The following is a 19966-nucleotide window of genomic DNA, read 5'->3' on the forward strand; positions in this document are numbered from 1 at the left end:
CTAATCTTGGTTGTTTACTATAGATAATTTCCTTATCTAGTTGGAATCTGATCAAAATCAATTTCAAAGTCACAGAAAAGAGATTTATGGGTGGTCACAAAATATTCAAATGGGAAACAATTGAATATATTTTGTCTTTTGTCCAAAATGACACCCTGAAACCTATAAACAATCTTTTAACTTCAAAAGACAAAAAATTGTTCTGGCTATTTTGGATGCAATTTCAAACATTTCTGGCTGCTAAAAAACTTAATGAATCTGAAAAACTGTGTATCCTAATTGAATAATAAAGAAAACTAGACAGAATTGAAGATTGCTCTATGACAATGAATTGTTATATGAGGATTCTTCAAGTTTATTTGAAAATTATTTCTTTGCAGAGAAAGATCAAATTTTTGTATTGGAATTTCCTTCTGTGATAAGTTCACTATCAGAATTCCTTCCTCTGTGTAAATCAGGCTGTTGGGTTTTGGGTTGTTTTTTTTTTTTTTTTTTCTTAACCTAAAAGGCAAGTAAACTGTTCCCAAGATTTAGTTGACTCAGAGAACTAAGGCTCAACCCACATTTTTAATGATACTGCTTCCTGGTGGCCTGTGACTACATTGCCATGGCTTTCTTGTCACTAAAGGCATAAAAAGTCAAGAATCAGTGTTCTTCAGACTTGCAAGATGTTCCAAAATGCTTCATGTCACCAATGAACAACAAGTCCCCTTCTGTGTATTCACAATATTTATCCTACTTCAAATTCTTGTCATTTGGAATTGTAATAGCTTCCTGGTTGTTTTTCATGCTTCTAATCTCCTTTCATTTATCCTCCATACCAAAGATGTCAAACACAGAAAACTTTGGGAACCAGATTAAAATTTAAGTGAGAAATATTTAACAAAATAAATAAAAGCACAGTTACACACAAATACTTGTTAATTGTGAGGTTTTCTAAGTCAATATGTGGACAGTTGGAGCCATTTCTTATTTAATATCACTGTTCCATATAAAAGCCAAGATAATCTTTCAAGACTCAGGTTTGACTATCTCATTACACTATTTAAAATCCTTTGGTGATTTGTCATTTAAGATTCTTCACAATTTTGGACCTATCTACTTTTTTAGGCTTATTTCCTGTTATCTCCTTTACATATTTCATATTAATATCAAATAGGCTTCTGTCTATTCTGCCTGAACAGTCAGAACATGTTAGTTCCTGCCTTTTCAAAGCCCTGACACACTCCTCAATCAAATATTAACCCTTTAGGGCAGGAACTCATATATACACATATTCATATGCTGTCATGCAAAACATATTTCCATTTTAGCTATGTTGCAAAAGAAAATGCAGAACACAGACCCAAAAACCCAAGAACACCAAAAATAAAGAAAAAAAGTATGCTTTATTTTTCATTCACACTCCATAGAGTTTTCCCTAGAGGTGGAAAATATTTTCCACTATACATCCATCAGAATTGTCTTGCATCATTGTGATGTGGTTTGAATGCTCTCAATTTCTGGTGGTCAAGAGGTTAGTGGCAATAAGAGCGTTGTTAAATAGCCCCTTTAAACCAGCCACAGGTTTAGAGTGAAAGAATTCACTCATTCCCGAATTATTAGTTGCAAAATGAAAGTTTATTGTTAGATAGAAATCAGTTTCCAAGGGACTGACTTCTATAGTGGCAGAGTTCTATTTGGAAATGGAGTTTTGGCACTGAGAATGCTCAGCGAGCAGGATCCTAACAAGGTGCATGCGTTTTGCAGATGGCAAGTTGACTAGTTGAGGGAGGCTGTTGTATTGGGTATCTTGATGGGAGTTAGGACAATTCAAGCTGATCAGATAAGGATTCCTAAATTAAATGAGAATTTAGAATTTCTATGGGAGTTGATTTGCCCCTGAATAGTATTACTTCTCTTATCCTGAAAGGTTTGGGCTCTGTCTCAACTCCTTGGAGCCTGGGAGATCCTGATCTCTGAGATCAGAAAAGGGGATACGATCTCAGAGTGAAAATCTTAAAGGGAACAGTTCTCCTCCCCCTCCAATTGCATTGCTGAGATTAGTTAAGTCATTCATGATTGTTCTCATACATCATTGGGTTACTGTTTTCCTGGTGCTGCTCACTTCCCTTTTGTATAAATTCATGTCTTCTCAGGTTTTTCTGGAAGCATCCTGCTCATCATTCTTATAGCAAATAGCATTCCATCATAATCATGTAACATTATTCAACTATTTTATATGCCATAATGCTATCTCTTATTTTTCAGAAATGATCCCTTATTCATAAATCTCAGTTAAAATACTCCATACTTTTTTTAAAATAGTTTTTATTTACCAGATATATGCATGGGTAATTTTACAACATTGACAATTGCCAAACCTTTTGTTCTAATTTTTCCCCTCCTTCCCCCTCCCAAGATGGCAGGTTGACCAATACATGTTCAATATGTTAAAGTATAAATTAAATACAATATATGTATACATGTCCAAACAGTTGTTTTGCTGTACAAAAAAAATCAGACTTTGAAATAGTGTACAATTAGCCTGTGAAGGAAATCCAAAATGCAGGCAAACAAAATTAGAAGGATTGGGAATTCTATGTAGTGGTTCATAGTCATCTCCCAGAGTTCTTTTGCTGGGTGTAGCTGGTTCAGCTCATTACTGCTCATTGGAACTGATTTGGTTCATCTCATTGTTGAAAATGGCCTCGTCCATCAGAATTGATCATCTTATAGTATTGTTGTTGAAGTATACAACAATCTCCTGGTCCTACTCATTTCACTCAGCATCAGTTCATGAAAGTCTCTCCAGGCTTTTCTGAAATCATCCTGATGGTCATTTCTTACAGAACAATAATATTCATATACCACAATTTATTCAGCCATTCTCCAATTGATGGGCATCCATGTAGTTTCCAATTTCTGGCCACTACAAAGAGGGCTGCCACAAACATCCTTCCATATACAGGTCCCTTTCCCTTCCCCAAGATCTCTTTGGGATATAAGCCCAGTAGTAACACTGCTGGGTCAAAGGATATACAGTTTGATAACTTTTTGAGCATAGTTCCAAATTGCTCTCCAGAATGGCTGGATGTATTCACAATTCCACCCACAATGTATCAGTGTAATATTCCATACTTCTTAAGTTTGCTTATGATATTATCTTTTATATCTAAATCATGCATCAGTTTTGACCATATTTTGGTAGTGTGAGATGTTGGCCTTAGTTTCTGCCAAAATGCTTTCCAATTTTCTCAGCAATTTTTGTCAAATAGTGAATTCTTATTGCAAAAACTTGAATTTGAGGGGGGAGCTCATTTTGGGTTTTTTTGTCCCCAGTGACTGAGACAGTTGAATTAAATTGTTGGATTAAAATATTGTATTTATATAGTAGAATATGATACTTGAGAATTGGGCCGCTCTCATTTTTGTGTTTGTTATCAGCAGCATTTCACAGTGCCTTGTACATGCTAGACACTTAATGAATGTTTGTTGAGTTGAATTGAATATAGTTCAAGAAAAAACTATGAGCCTCTATTTATAGAAATCCTAGCAAATCCAGGCCAGCCTACTGAACAAAAGGAGTCATGTTCATTGTTTCTCTTTTTATGGCCCCTATTTATTGTGCAGTCATGGAAAACAGCACAATGTTCTTCTCTCACATTCTGCAGCATCTGTTTATCTTGCTCTGGCTGTAAGTGATGATGAAAATGAATAATCCAGGGTTTGACCCTCCATTAAGTCACATATGCACTCAGGGACTTGCTACTAAAATTAAACATTAGTGTAACTTATTAAGGCTTCAAAACACACACACACACACATAAATCTTACAAAAAGGAAAAAAAAGGAAGGTTATCAATAGCAAAATATATAAAGAATGTTGAATTAAATAACATTCTCTGTATTTTTTGGAAAAGATTTGAAAACTAATCATTATTCCGCTGATTATATTCTTGAACTTTCTCTTTTTGTCTTTTATCTAAAATATTTCTGCTTAATTCAGGACTCATAATTAAACTTATTTGTAAAGCATCCATAAGTTCAAGAGTAACTGCTGACCACAATAACTAAAATTTGCCAACTGGAATTATTAAATGTAGTTAACATTTTACTTATATTCCATTAGAAAATCTTAAAGCATCAGATTTAAAATTTTTAAAAAATGGTATATACTAAATGAAGAACATAATTTCACTTTTTTTTTGTTTTACCAGGCTGATACTGCTTCCCCCCCCCACTCTTGCATATTTACCATAGATTTATTTGATTACAGTGATTATCTGTAAATTAATTCATAATAACTTGAATAAGGACTTTTAATGGTCATTTTCTTTTGGGAAGTTCATGGATCTGGGGACCCATGAATATGTTAATTTCCAAACTTTAAAGTATATACACTCATGGAAATATGTAGTGTTCAAGTAGTTCGTACGTGGCAGTACAGAGGAGGGAAAAAAGGAATAATGATCACACAGGTTCTGGCACCCACAACATCAGGGATCTCGGACAAGAGAGAGTGTCTATATGCAAATTTCCTTCTCTTCCAGAGCAGATAAGCGACTATGCTGCAGTCCTAGATAACCACTTAGGAAGCTGAGAAGTTAAATGATCTGGGTCACCGGAAGGTTCCAGTTTTCCTTAGTGGCTTGTTTAGTACTGGATACAGCACTTGGTAAATGTTCGATGATGGATGTTAAAACCTGGAACAGTGTAAGAGTTCTTCAGGCTGTCCAGTCCACACCAAATCCCTGCCCTGAAGGACAGAATTTAAAGGCCCAGGCTAGCTGTGTCTTTCTTTACTGTAATGCAGTCACTCCTTAAACGTGCCCTTTCCAGCAGGATTAACTCCAGATTTCTTTCTTTACTCTTTCCCTCTCTTTGCCAATTTTATTTCTGGGAATAGATCATTTTATCTCTGGGAATAATCCATTGCCTAGTAGAAGGTCTCCCACAGGGAGAAGGGCAGGGATAGGTTCGATACCCTGAGATGTCCGCAGAGAAATCTGGCCAGAGAAAGGTTAGGAAGAGTGCGGGCTTGGTTATCTGGCCGCAGGAGAAGGGCAGGGTTTCGGCGGTTGGATGGAGGGGAGGAGCAGCTGAGTAGGCTGGCGAGCTAGCTCCGGGTGGGGAAACGAAGCGGGGCGGGGACTCTATAAAAGCCGTACAGCTGGGGAGGGTGGGCCTGAGCCTTCGCTTGGGCTGGAGTTGCCTGGAAGGCGTAGCGGCCCTGCCGTCGCTGCCGCGCCCCCAGCCACCCGGAGAAAGAGGGTCGAGAAGGGGAAAGCTAACGCGTCTGGCGTCTCCCGAGCAGCCTGAGCGGCGTCGGCGCCCATCAGGGGGAAAGCCTGGGAGCCGGAGCGTCAGCCTCTGGAGCTGCAGCGAGCGTGCGCAGGGGTGTGGAGGTGAGGGCATCCCTTGGTTGCGGCGGAAAGGGAGGCAGCGGCGGCTGCGGCTTTCTCCCCTCTTGGGGGGTGGGGGGTCTGGAGAATAGCGATGCAGGAGCGCGGGAAGGCCTCGTGGCGAGAGCAGGTCAAGGGCAGTATTATTTGTTTATTGTTTTCCCCTCTCTCCTTTAATGGAAAAATCCTATGCCACTCTGCGACGGTCTGCTAGGTAGGAACATTTGGAGGGGTGGAAGGGTGCTGGGGTGTTGCCAGCTCATCCCCCCCATCCATGAACCCAAGTAGATTCGGGGATCGAGGTGAGGTCCGAGCCCGTCCCTGCCTGCACTTGATTGGAGTCGGGGAGAGAGAGGCTTTTCAAGGAATGGGATGGTTAGTGAAGGCAAAACAACTCATCTTTGACACAGCTATTAACTAGGGAAGGAAGGATGGGCAGCTGACGGCTGTTAACTAAAGATGGATCTGGGTTAGCCTGGGAAAGTTAGTGAGCTTGTTAAAAAGGACGCTCCCGAGGTCCGCCTAGTCCCGAGCCTGCCTGCTTCGGTAGACGAGGGGGTAGCATCCCCTGGGCTGGCTGCATTCCTGTAAAGGTGCTTTTGCTCCCATTAATTACCTGAAAACTGAACCGAAGGTGCAAGCCTAGGCTTTTAATTTTTAAGCTTGGATCTTAACTTCTTGAAAGTTGCCTGGGAGGCTTTTTCATTAAAGAATTAAAATGGGCTGACCCTAAGTTTCTGACAGGGTTGAGTCCTGCACATCTTGGCATGTGGAATGTTTGTCTGAAAAATATCTCGAGTTTGGCCGTTTCAATGACTCTGTTTGCAGTTCTGCCTTCCTCATTAAAGCTCAATTTTCTGAAATAATCGCCTGTGTGGATATTTGTCCTTTTTACAGGAATAATCTCTAATTTAGACCAGTCTTTGGCACCAAATACTATGATAAAGACTGGTGGGAGGAGACTCAGCAGTGGGCAATTCACTTAATTTGAATTTGGGGGAGGGGACATGGGCAATAATAGAGAATTTTGAGAGGGTGGAATTAGATATTTATTTTGTGGTATGAGGGTTTTTTTTTTTTTAAATTCTAATTTGTGCTTATCTTTTGTCTGTTTATGCTAATGCTTGTCTCTCTTCCCTCACTCCCTTATTTTAGCTACATCTGTTTCAATGGTGCTGCTTTCTTCGTTCTCTTTATGTAGCCACTTACCTTCAGGCCATTCAGAGGAGAGAAAAGTGGGGAATATGAAATCAGCCAAGCAGCAAATGAATCACAGCCAATGTGGGGAGAGCCAGACTCCCCTAAGTCCCCTGCGGTCTGCTCTGAATTCAGTGGTAACTTCTTCCCAGGCCTATGAGACCTACATTGATAATGGACTCATATGTCTCAAACACAAGATTAGGAATATTGAAAAAAAGAAGGTAACTTTTTCAAGTTTGTTAAGTGGGATCTTTCACAACAAAAATATTCATGTTTAACTTGGGTATCTTCCCTTCTAAGAATAGAATCAAGATCTAGTGTGCATACAAAACAAAGTTGAGATTTATTTACTACCACTTTAGCTAAAATGTGTATACTTTATGCTGTTAATTACTTTGCATGCTGTTGTCTAAATGCTTCGATATTAGAGCATTCATCTTTTTTATTTTTTAATGAGAAGGGCATTGCTTAGGAGAGTACTAATGGCTTGAAAACCCCATCCATCCTTTTTTTGCTTGTGTTCTTTCTGCAGTAGTTATTGCAGTGTAGCTGCAGCAATGATGGGAAGAATGATACTTTGGAACATTGTTCTAGCAGTACTAGTCTGTAGCTCAGATATGACACAGATAATGAATCTTTTTTTAGAGATGCTTATCGAAAGTGAAAAAATTAATAATGGCCTGATATGACTGCAAAGGCTGATGTAAAAATTCCAAATTCATGCCATAACTAATTTCTTTGAATCATAGGGGTACTATTCAAGTATTATTTCATATATTAAATTTTATTTCTTTAATATAATTTCATTTATTAAATAATTGCTAAATTGATAATTATAGAATACCCTTTTGGTAGTCTAAATGGGGGTACTCACTATGTGGATTTTATGGCCCTGAGTTTCAAATATTGAAATATAAAGGTGAAATCAAGTCCTACTGAAAACTTTAGGAGTTGTTTTATGGTAGAAATGTATGTATGTGTGTGTGTATATATATATATATATATATATATATATATATATATATATATATATATATATATATATATATATACACGTGTTCGTGTTATTTGAATGGTACTTCTGTTGTTGGGTTACTATGGAGATAGTTTCTGGGGTCATAGATTTTAGTACCTAGAAAGGTCAGTTACTTGTAGCTTCCTTTTTGCCATAGACTGAACCTGATCTGAGTAGTAGTCATGTGAATGGGTCAGCACAAATTCATCAGTTTTACTGACAAAATTTAGGTCACTATGGTGACAGGTGAGTAGTATGGTTTATGCAAATAATGGACAATGTCTTCTGTGTTTTGGCAATTTAGGAGTAAAGGCCTTTAAATCATGTACTACATAATTTCAACTGTATTTAACTAGATTTGTGTTTAATACCATGTTATAGGAATACAATCAAGTGCTTGATAGTGAGTATATAAGGTTATGGTATTAATAAATACAGTAACACTAAAGATTTATCATTTCTTTTATTCATTCTGAGTGTTGTTTTCATGTGTTGCTTTTCTTGAATTTATTATCAAAATAAGCATTACTCTTGGACTTGGCACATTAGGAAAAAGTACAATTGAAGCAAACAACAAAACTCAAAGAACTGAGCTAATATAAGTTAATTGAACTAATACAAGGACTGGATGCCCTCTATGCTGAACAATGGGCTCTTCCAAATCTTGCTTCTAAGTACCTGACTATAAATTACTCTCAAAAAAAGATTTTTCACTTTTGAGATAATATATGGGTGTATGGGGGGGGTGTGTGTGTGTGTGTGTGTGTGTGTGTGTGTGTGTGTGTGTGTGTGTGTGTGAGAGACAAGTGTGCTCATTTCCCATATTTTTCGGAAACACTTTTCTCACTGTCATCCATTTCTTTTTTTCTTCCTTTTGATATTAGAGCATGAAATGAACCTCCTTGCCAAGGTTAATCACTATACCTATATTCCTGACATCCTTTTTTCTTTATGACCTTGTTCCATCAATCATTCATTTTTTTTCTTTTAAAGATTTTTATTTAAAAAAATTATTTTCAAAACGCATGCATAGTTTTCAACATTCACCCTTGCAAAATCTTGTGTTCCAAATTTTTTTCTCCCTTCCCTATACTCCTCTCCCTTAGACAGCAAATAATCCAATATAAATCATTCATTTTCTCTAATAGCTATTCAATCTCTCCATTTTCTTTGGTCCACAGACATGCTCAGACATGCCCAGTATCCCTCCCCTGCTTCCCCTTTGCCCTTCATTATCACAAAAGATAACTGGAAGAGTCAGTTTTCCCTTTCACCAAAAAAACCTAGGATAAATAGATTATAATTATTTCTTCATCTTTAATCCCATTTCAGTTTTGTATATCCCTGTCATTTTATTGAAACTATTCTCTTTCAGTTTCTTGCCTCACCTTTCTTCATCCTCTTTGACATCAACAGAACATCAGGTGGTGTGGATTCCCCTTCTTTCTTAACCATTCCTTCTTTTTCTTCTATGCTGGTTCTATTTCATTTTCTGCCCTCCATTTGGGTATCCTCCAACTTTTGCTGTAGGACCTTTTTTCCGGCATGTTATTTCTTACTGTAGCTTCAGTTCCATCTCTAGATTCTTAAATGCCCAAATTTTTATGTCCAGCTATTATTTCTCCCCAAGATTATAGTTTCATATTTCTAAAAATCTGCTAGATTTCAGTAACTGGATGTCCTGCTGACATTGAAAATTCAATATTTCCAAAAATGAACTCCTTATTTCTGCCTTCTGCCATTATACCAACTTCTGTTTCTGATGGAAGCAAGAATTTTTCCAGTCACCCCAAACCAGATATCTTTGACTCCTCTTTCTATGTTATTTCTCTCATTCAGTTATTTGCTGGTCTTGCTGATTTGATTCTGCCTCCCAAAATATAGCATCTATTTCTTTATTTCCAATTGATGGCAGTGATCCTACTTCAGGACCTCATCCCTTTTTGCTTGAACAATTGTAATAGTCTCTTAACTGGTCTTGCTTCATCAGTTGCTTTTCCTCCCTAATTCAGCCGTCACTTAGCTGCCAAAGTAATCTTACTAATGCAGTGTTTTGATCACATCACTTCCCTCTAATTAAAAAAGATAAATAAAACTTTAGTGACTTCCCATTACCTTGCAAGTATAGAACAAGCTCCCTATGTTGCTTAAAGCACTTTGTCATTCCAATATTTTTGCCTTGTAGTGGATTGACCACTGTATTTAGGATCAGGAAGTATCAAGTTTGAATTCTGCCCCAGATTCTTAATTAACTTGTGACCCTGGACAAGTCAGTTAATTTCTCTTGAAATAATTTCACCTACCTCTGAGGGTTAATGTGGCAACCAAATTGGATCATATATGTGATTTGCAAACCTTAAAAATAATTAGCCGTTATTTGGTTCAAACCAAACTGATTACCTCTCTGCTCTGTTCTGCATGATCTCTTTCTGTTATTCTCTAACTCTCCTCTTCTTTTCACTCAACCCACACTTTTGACCTTTTTTATACTTTTTTTTTCTGTCAAGTGCCCACCTAGGTGGGCACTTCTATGAAACTTTCCCTGATAATATTTCTCTGGTGACTCTTTACCTAATTGAAAATATCTCCATTTTCTGATTGCTAATATATTTATAGTTGGACCTCTTTCTACTTCAGCTTCATATTATTGGTCAGAATATACATTATATTTCCTCTTCCTTGCCTTTGCCTCCAGCTCCAACACATAAAGCCTCTATAATCAGTTTTTTTTCCCAGTATATATTTACTTTTTCCCCTTCTTTCAAAGATCTTATTTTAGTAATATAGTCTTAAATGTGTGCCAGTAATGGAAATAGTTTATACCACTAAATCATAAAGTCTTTAAGAGTAGATGTTCTATAAGGTTTGGCAGGGGTGAGTATTAAAAGCTATCTTTGCATGTATTTTGAAAATAAAAAGCTACTAAAAATATTTTAAGAAGAGATGTTCTTTTTCATTTTATAATAGGTATTTAATTTACCTAATTTGATTAAACAATTATGTGTTTTCTTCTCCCCTTCCCCACTTCTTGCTGTAATTGTAAAGGCTTTGAAATAGCATTTAAAATAGTAGCACTAAGTTGTCAGTTTTTTAAAATAAATTCTTCAGGGGCGGCTAGGTGACACAATGGATAGAGCACCAGCCCTGAAGTCAGGAAGACCTAAGTTCCAATGTGGTCTCAGAGACTTAATATTTCCTGGCTGTGTATGATCCTAGGCAAGTCACTTGATCCCAATTGCCTCAGTAAATATAAAATAATAATAATAAAATAAATAAATTCTTCAACTAGCAAACTTCTTAGTTTGCTTACTACCTTAATCAAGTGTTAATCTTATAGATACGCGACTTAATTTTAACTTGAGTTTCATGGGGAATTTTCAGAAATATTTCCATGGCTAGATGTGTCTAGTTGATGTTCAGATCTATATAAACAACTAAAATCTTTTCCTCCTAAGATCAGTTCTGTTATCTTGAACTGCTTCCAGATATTGCTGGGTATTCTGTCAAGTCATCAAAAACAATATACCCAAAAACTGTACCTGGCTTTGACCACCACTTAATCTTAATTATCTTTCACTTTTCCTTCTCTATTCCCCATATTTATTTCCTTTTCAAGTCCCCTCAATTCTGCCTCCACAGTATTTCTCACTTTTATCCCTTTCTTTCCACTGCTTTTGTTTATATCCTTATTTCCTTTTGCTCAGGCTATTGTGATAATCTATCAATGTGTCTTCTCTTATTCCCTTTTACAATTCATCTAAGCAACTGCTAAAATGCTTCTAATGCTGGGTTGGGTCAGTCACTTCCATGCCAAAAATCTTCCTTGGATCCTTGTTGCTTCCAGATAAGATACAAATTCTTCATTCTATTATTTAAGACCAGCCATAATCTGACTCCAGCATATCTTTCCAGCCATATTTCATACTTTTCTGTCTTTTAACAAACTAGAATACTAGCCACTCAACCAGCCTCATTCTGCTTCCATTTTTCTCCCTTTTTTCTTCCTCTATTCCTAGCCAAACCCAAACCTAGTATATACTACTGTTTATATTTGTTTATTAATCTTTCCTTTAAGGAATGTATTAGGTATTATTGCTTTTATGTTGCTTTACTTGATTTGATTCTCTTCCTCACAGCTGAAAATGATCTTTCCCTCAAATCTTTCTTAATCTTTCTTCCACACCTATTACATTTTTACCCTATACCCTAGTTATCATATCTCTTGGCTCTCATTTCAGTTAGATGTTTGAGTACAGGGTTGTTGTCTTTCATTTGTTTTCTGAACATTTATCAAAATGTCTTATATACAGTAGTCAGGTTAACTTTATTCAGAAAAACTTAATCTTTAGACTTTACTTTTTGTCAAACTAAAAGTTTTTCTATTTGTAGCTCAAATTAGAAGATTATAAGGATCGCTTGAAAAATGGAGAGCCACTCAATTCAGATCAGTTGGTAAGTAAAAGTCATTTTCCAGAAAACTTAGTGCTTTAATTCCCCCCCCCCTTCCCCCCTGAGGCTGGGGTTAAGTGACTTGCCCAGGGTTACACAGCTAGGAAGTGTTAAGTGTCTGAGATCACATTTGAACTCAGGTCCTCCTGAATTCAGGGCTGGTGCTCTATCCACTGCGCCACCTAGCTGCCCCCTGGTGCTCTAATTTTTAAGGGGAAAAAGCCTTCTGGATTTGATAGGGCTCAAGATTTTGTAGAAAGAGGAAGAGAAATGAAGATATACTGAGTAGAGTAAAAGCCTCATTGAATCTTCCTGTCTCTGAGATTTCTTAAGTATACTTGCTATTAGTTTCTGTTAGTAACTGTCTGTTTGGTGTGCTTCAAGGTAATTCTTTTTCTTCCTCTCCGTTTTGGAGAATAGCCAACTTTCCCCTGCATGTTCTTAATATGTTGAGTGAATTTTGTCTTTTAATTTGAAGCAGTATCAGTTGAAATAAAGTTTGTTCTTTTCTTCAACTACTATCAAAAAGGTACTATCCAAAAATGAGAAAACAAATTCAGCAAGCCCCAAAGAGGATTTCTTGGCAGTTTTTGCTGAGTCATTTTTTCCTTTTCTCTTGACATTATCACCAGAGCAAGTGAGGGAAGAACAATGACTTAGGTCAAATGACTTTAGTTACCCTTGTATTGTTCTTATAATATTAGTACCTAATGACATTCTTTTATGCATGCTCTGCTATAGGAGGAATTTTGGAGTATGTATGATATTTATATACTTGTCATTTAACTTTGTCTTGATAAATTCACAAAGATGCATTAGGTAAAGATTGCTCTCTTTATTAGGTCACTGGCATACCTAAATAGATTTTTTATTTTGCCCTTCTATCTGTCAAAATAATTTCTCTCTGCTTTTTTGTTTAAACTCCAGGTTCTTTCCACTCTTATTTACATTCTGAATTTAAACTCTAGTTTTACTGTTAGAAAACACTCAATATTAAGATTTTTTTTCCTTTATATTGAACCCCAAATTGCCACTTTATAACATTGTTGGATTTGTGCTTTTTAGGGATGGGGGCTCAGACTTGGATTTTGAGGAAGCTATATCATTCATGCTGAGATTTATAGTCGGTTTTTAAGGGTATCTTGCAAGGCCCCCAGCCTCTCTATAATGAGAGCTTCTGTAGAATTAGAGTTAAGAAGTCAACTCTTGACTGTGCTTTTGCTTTTCTTTTTCTTTCTTTTTTCTGGGGCTTATTTTTTCTAACTGTGAGTTGGATCAACTTTAAAGCTTTTTAAACTGTAACTTTTTGTCTCTAAAGGTGAGAGAACCCAGGTTCTAGATAACACAAGGATCTATAGAGTTCTCACTTATGGGCCATCTAGTTTGTGTGACTTAAAATTTTAAATATGGACCAAATGGCCCCTCTGTTATGTGAAATATATTCCTTGGGGGAAAAAATGGTTGATAATAATAGCTAATTTTTTAATAGTACTTACTATGTGTCAGGCAATGTGCTCAATGCTTTCCAATGTTTCTTATTGGATTAATCTTGTTGGCTTTAATTTAATGTGAATTCATTGTATTTAAAAAATTTTTTTCATTTTAATTTTACCCAGTTACATGTAAACCAACATTTTTTTAGTTATCCATGTAACTAAATATATATATATATATGTACATAAAACTAAATTTTTACATATTTTCATATGAATCATGTTGAGAGAGAAAAATCAGAACAAAAGGTAAAAACCATGAAGAAAAAAAAAAAACAAGAGAAAAAAAAAGGCAAGGAAAAAAATGAACACAGCAGGTGTTGATTTACATTCAGTCTCCATAGTAATCTCTCTGGATGCAGATTGTATTATCCATCCAAAGTTTGTGTGTGCCTTGGATTACTGAACTGCTAAGAAGAACCAAGTCTATTATAGTTAGTTGATCATTGCACAGTCCTGATGTTATTGTGTACAATGTTTTCCTTGTTCTGCTTGTTTCACTCGGCATATATATTCATGTAAATCTTTCCAGGCTTTTCTGAAATCATCCTGTTCATCATTTTTTATAGAACAGTAGTATTCTATTACATTCATATAACATAACGTTCTCTAATTGATGGGCATTTACTTAATTTCCAATTATTTGCTACCACAAAAAGCGCTGCTACAAATATTTTTGCACATGTGGATCCTTTTTCCTCTTTTATGATTTCTTTGGGATGAAGATTCAGTAGTGGCACTGCTGGGTCAAAGGCTATGCACAGTTGGACAGCCCTTTGAGAAGAGTTCCAAATTGCTCTTCAGAATGGTTGGATCATTTCACAACTCTACCAACATGTATTAGTATGTCAGTTTCCCCATATTTTAGAAATGCAGATACTTAAATCTTATTGAATGGAATATACTATTGTAACTAGTAAATATCACTAAAGTATCTTGTTCTTGGTCATTTTCTTTCCTTTGTAGAAATACTTTAAATAATTTAAAATATTTAAAGGAGCTACTATGATCATGCACCCTGTAGAAACAACATTAAATTCAGTCAGCAAACTTGGATTTTTTCTAGCATTGACATTTGTAACATTAAGCTGTGGACCTTGGAAAAATGATTTAACATCCAAATCTTTCCCAAGTTCTGCTGCACATCTTGTCTAATGGAGGTTTTTTGTTGTGGGAAAGATGCTTTATAGAATTGAAGTGATCTCTTAAAATTAACATAATGGCTAAATTAAATCTCACTTGCATTTCGAATAACCTATTTAAGTAATGTAAATTCCTATCACTTCAGACTCCTTCTGTCCACCAATAATCTAGATTATTTCAACAACCTCGTGATTGCTTCAAGTTTCTTCCCACTCTATTCCATCCTGCACACTGTTGCCAAAATAATTTTCCTAAAACGCGTGACTCTTCCATTCAACTAGTAGCCATGACTTCCTATTGCTTCTTGATATCAAATATCAAGTCCTCTGTTTAACTTTTAAAAACCTATTGCCAACTTATTATTTCCTTCCCCCACTCTTTGATTTCTGCCAAAATGAACTCTTTGTTCTTCATCCAGGATACTATTTCCTTTTTCTTTGCCTTTTCACTAGACATCCCCTGTTATTGGAATGTCCTTTTCATTTCTACCTCTTGCTTTTAAGATGCAGCTCAAGCCCCATCTTATGTATGAAGTATAACTAGCCTATTCAGATTTCCTTCCCCTGTCAGCCTCTCTACCTGCCTTCTATTTAAATACTTTGTAAATAATCACTTTTTGTTTACACTATATGTATTTGTATATGTACTTGTCATCTCCTCCATTAGAATATCTCTTTCCAGTAGGAATTGTTGTATCTTTGTACTTGTATTCTCTCTGCCCTAATACAGTGGCTTAATAAATACTTGTTGGCATTTAAATTCATTAATGAACCTCATCTTTTCTCTTAACTATTGTTGTGGTATGGAATTTTGTTTATAAAATAGTTGGAATATTGAATATATATTGTCCTGGTTCAGATCTAGATTATTATGAAGAGAATATTCTGTGTTTTAAGTGTTAGGTATTAGAACAATAGATAAATGGCTCCTAATGAACTTTTTAAAAAATGCTACTGTATTTTGGAATGAGATTGCTATTGCATCATGTGTCCCAATTTAAAAAAATGTGCATGTGGAAGAATTATGAATCAATTTGATCTCACACTTAGTAGGAGTGTTAAAAAACTCAGATTTTGAGATATTAGCCCACATAAAATAATAATGAATGAATACCTCTTTGAATTTTGAATTGCTGCCCTTTGTTACAAGAGACCACTGTGTACACACACACACATGTGCACACACACAAACACAATTTTTCCCTCTTTCCCTTCTCTAATTGTAGAGCACTCTTACCTTAACATAGATGCATGTTAAGTGTTTGATTTTAAATTGTTTTACAGGAAGCAGTAGAAAAGTATGAAGAAGTATTACATAACTTGGAATTTGCCAAGGAGCTTCAAAAAACTTTTTCTGGACTCAGCCATGATGTAAGTAGTTTGAGGAAAAGCAACATAACCTTTAATCCTCACCTCTAAAAAGATGGTGCTTTTTCTGAACTCTTTTCTGAGAGAAAACCTGATATAATTGAATAGTGTTGGGTTTAACTCTTATTTTTCTATTTTTTTATTATTATATTAATTGCATAAAATTTTCTAGATCTTTTTACTTTACTCAACCTCATTTCATATAAATCTTCTCTAAATTCTTCATATTCATCTCTTATGGAATCATTTTCCATTATCTCCATGGATTGCAGCCATCATTTGTTGAGATATTCTTCAGTTTTCAATTCTTACAGTAAAATTTTAATTTGTTTCCTGTGAAAGTTTTGGTTTTGTTTGTTTGAGTAATGGTGAATGGTATAACTTACTTGTAAGATAACTTCACAATAATTTCCACCTGTTATATATTTTTCTACTATCAGTATCTTTGGAGATTATTTCAATTAAACATATTTTATATACTTTTCAAAATTAACTGTACAGGAATACCTTTGTAGTTTTGTTGGGAACATTTTTCTTAACTATTGTATCCACACACATTTGGTTATGTGCAAACTAGAAATTGTCGTGCTTGTTTCTGTGTGCAAGATATTTGAGTTTTGACCCTGAACAAGTAACATCACTTGTTTCATTGTCAGATTCTTCTGAACATTTTTTATTTGTTTCTTTAAACTTGCCTTTTTTTTCCCTTTTCTGCCCTGTAATGATATCTTGGCCTGATTATTGTTAATGAAGTGCATAATGGATGGCATGATGAATAGAAAGTTGGCTTTAAAGTCAGAAAGACCTGGATTCTAATTTCTGACATATACTGGCAGCATGAACCCCAGCAAGACATTTAACTTCTCAGAGATCTAGGCAATATTTTAAGGTTAAATTGGATTGGTAGAGAGTATTGATATGCTTGGAAGTTTCCTAGATGAATGAAATCACCAGTGGAGTTTCCTATCCTTGTATATTGAGGCATATTGACTATGTCTATTGTTATCATGCACATCCAGTGACCAAAAAGTTAGTGGATTTAAATATGTCTGGCCAGTATGCCTTTTCTTCTTCTCTATTAGATGATCATGTATTGTGAAGTAACCAATCGAAAAGTAAAGTAAAACTATTGTTTAGTGTGATTTGCTTATTTAATGTGACAGTTTGAGGGGTGTGTACAGAATTCTAAGGAGTGCTGCCTTGGGGTACAAGTTCATGTAGGTCTTGGTGCAAAATAAGTCATCTGGTTATTTGGAACTGACTATTTTTGTGGCCCACCTTGATCCTTTTTCTCTTTGTACTTGCCTGTTATTCTTTTTATTCCATGGGCGGTAGAAAGCAAAATATATATTGAGAATTACAATGTATACATACATACACACATATATAAAAATTTTCTTTTAAGTTACTCTGATAAAAATTGGTCACCTTTTTGATTCTTCTTTTTTGCTGAGGCAGTTGGGGTTAAGTGACAGGGTCATACAGCTAGGAAATGTTAAGTATATTGGTTACCTTTTAAGGTTAAACTTTGTATTTTATTGGTTTTCCTCATGGTTGATGATAGACTAGTGTGTCTAGGAAGAAGGAAAATCGGTTCTGGTTCTAAAACTAACTAGGTAACCTTATGTAATTTGACTTAGTTTTGTCTTAATTTTTTTCTGCATTTTAATATTTATATTTCCTATTTCCTTTCTCATGCTTAACTCTTATCTCCTAGAGTCTTTGGCTTCCTTTAAGATTTGGCTCAACTACTACTTCCTTCAGACCACCCTCCCCTAACCCACTAGTACTTTCCTCCCTTCCATTTACTCTATATTTAGCTTATCTTTTCCAATTTTATCTTCTCCTCTATTAGAATATAAGCCCTTTAAAGACAAGGATTGTTTCTGCTTTTTACTTTATCTCTTCAAAAAAAAGAGCACTTTGCAAAGTACCTGGTTTATAATAAATAATTAAGTGCTTATTTGTCAAACTTAAAAGCACCTAGTTATATTGATCAGAGAAATGCAAATTAAGACAACTCTGAGTTCCACTACACATTTCTCAGATTGACTAACATGACAGGAAAAGATAATGATAAATGTTGGAAGAGCTGTGAGAAAACTGGGACATTTAATACATTGTTGGTGGAGTTGTGAACTGAATTAACCATTCTGAGAGCAATATGGAACTATGCCCAGAGGGCTATTAAACTGCGCTTACTGTTAGACCCAGCAGTGTCTCTACTGGGCCTGTGTCCCAAAGAGATCATAAAAAAGAAAAAAGGACCTACACGTGCAAAAATGTTTGTGGCAGCTCTTTTTTTTTAGTGGCAGGGAACTGGAAACTGAATGGATGCCCATCCATGGGGAATAGCTCAATAAGTTATAGTGTATGAATGTTATGAATATTATTGTTTTATAAGAAAGCAGAATGATTTCAGAAAAACCTGGAGAGACTTATGTGAACTGATGCTGAATGAAGTGAATAGAACCAAGAGAACATTGTACACAGCAACAAGACTGTGATGATCAACTCTGACAGATCGGGTCTTTTCAACAGTGAGGTTGGCCAATTTCAACAGACTTGTGATGTGGAAAGCCATTTACATCTAGAGAGGGCTGTGGGGACTGAATGTGGATCACACATTCAGTGTACGTCACTTTTGGTTGTTGTTTGCTTGCTTTTTTTCTTTCCTTTTGTGATCTGATTTTTCTTGTGCAGCATGATCAATGTGGAAATATGTATATAAAAATTGCAGATGTTTAACATAGATTACTTACTGTCAAAGGCATAGGGGTGGGGGAAAAGAGAGGGAAAAAAATTGGAACCCTAGGTTTTACAAGGGTAAATGTTGAAAACTATGCATATATTTTGAAAATATAAAGCTAAAAATAAGTATTGTTACATATTGGTATAATTAGAATTCGCTACATATTCTATCTTATTAACTTTTTTAGTTGTCCTATGATATTTGAGATCTTTAGGTGTTGTGAGTTAGATGTTTTAATAGTACAATTTCATGTAAATTGTTAGCACTACTGTCTATCTACCCAGGTTACTTATACCTTCGGAAGCTAATACTTAATGTGCAACAAGAAAATGGTATTTACACACATATATTGTATCTAGGTTATATTGTAACACATGTAAAATGTATGGGATTACCTGTCATTGGGGGGAGGGAGTGGAGGGAGGGAGGGGATAATTTGGAAAAATGAATAAAAAAAATTAGTACAATTTCAGTAGCTTATAGGATAAAGGTAGCATCATGTAGGAAAAGAACTGGATTTGGAGTCAAGATATGATATGAAATTCTAGCTCGGCTATTACAAGATTTTATTTCCTGTAAAATGAGGGGAGTAAACTAGCTCTCTGAAGTCTTATTTCTCTTTTTCTTATTAATAATATTTTGTTTTTTCCAAATACATGCAAAGATAGTTTTCAATGTTTACAAAACTGTACAATTCTTCTGATGTCCCTCTTGGCTCTAAATCTTACAAGCCTAGTTGTCTGTGTCTAAAATTGCTGGTGGGAAGTAGTTATGGCAAATTATTTTAATAGGAATTTGTTTTTAATAGCTCCTGAAAGCCCAGAAGAAGGCTCAGAGAAGAGAGCACATGATAAAACTTGAGGCTGAGAAAAAGAAGCTCCGGACTATATTTCAAGTTCAGTATGTCTTGCAGAACTTTACACAAGAACATGTACTAGAGGACTTCAAAGGTGGCTTGAATGGTGCAATGTATTTGCCTTCAAGAGAACTAGACTACCTCATTAAGTTTTCAAAGCTCACATGCCCTGAGAGAAACGAGAGTCTGAGGTACAATAATGGAAAGGGTCTTCTGATACCCATTTTGTTTTAGTTTGTTGATATTTGAGAATTAATTAAGAACAGCTTTGAAGAACAGCACATCCTATAATTAAGAGCCATAGTAT

The 19966-nt window shown here is 35.6% G+C and overlaps 1 protein-coding gene across 7 annotated transcripts in view; it reads left to right on the forward strand.

Annotated features, from left to right (window-relative positions):
• The first annotated feature begins 5163 nt into the window (after positions 1–5163).
• Positions 5164–19966, forward strand: part of CAPRIN2 (caprin family member 2) — a 66350-nt gene continuing 51547 nt past the window's right edge. For 4 of the 7 annotated variants that reach the window (XM_074270630.1, XM_074270631.1, XM_074270635.1 and 1 more), the window contains exons 1-5: positions 5260–5387; positions 6540–6805; positions 11989–12051; positions 15968–16054; positions 19612–19850. In XM_074270630.1, coding sequence (XP_074126731.1) covers positions 6554–6805; positions 11989–12051; positions 15968–16054; positions 19612–19850 — 641 coding nt within the window. In that variant the 5' untranslated portion in view covers positions 5260–5387; positions 6540–6553. Of the gene's footprint in view, positions 5388–6539; positions 6806–11988; positions 12052–15967; positions 16055–18585; positions 18685–19611; positions 19851–19966 lie in introns of those variants that run through there. The other 3 variants (XM_074270633.1, XM_074270632.1, XM_074270634.1) reach the window with 3 other exon arrangements.

Source organism: Sminthopsis crassicaudata, chromosome 5, assembly GCF_048593235.1.
Source record: "Sminthopsis crassicaudata isolate SCR6 chromosome 5, ASM4859323v1, whole genome shotgun sequence".
Classification (NCBI taxonomy): Eukaryota; Metazoa; Chordata; class Mammalia; order Dasyuromorphia; family Dasyuridae; genus Sminthopsis; species Sminthopsis crassicaudata.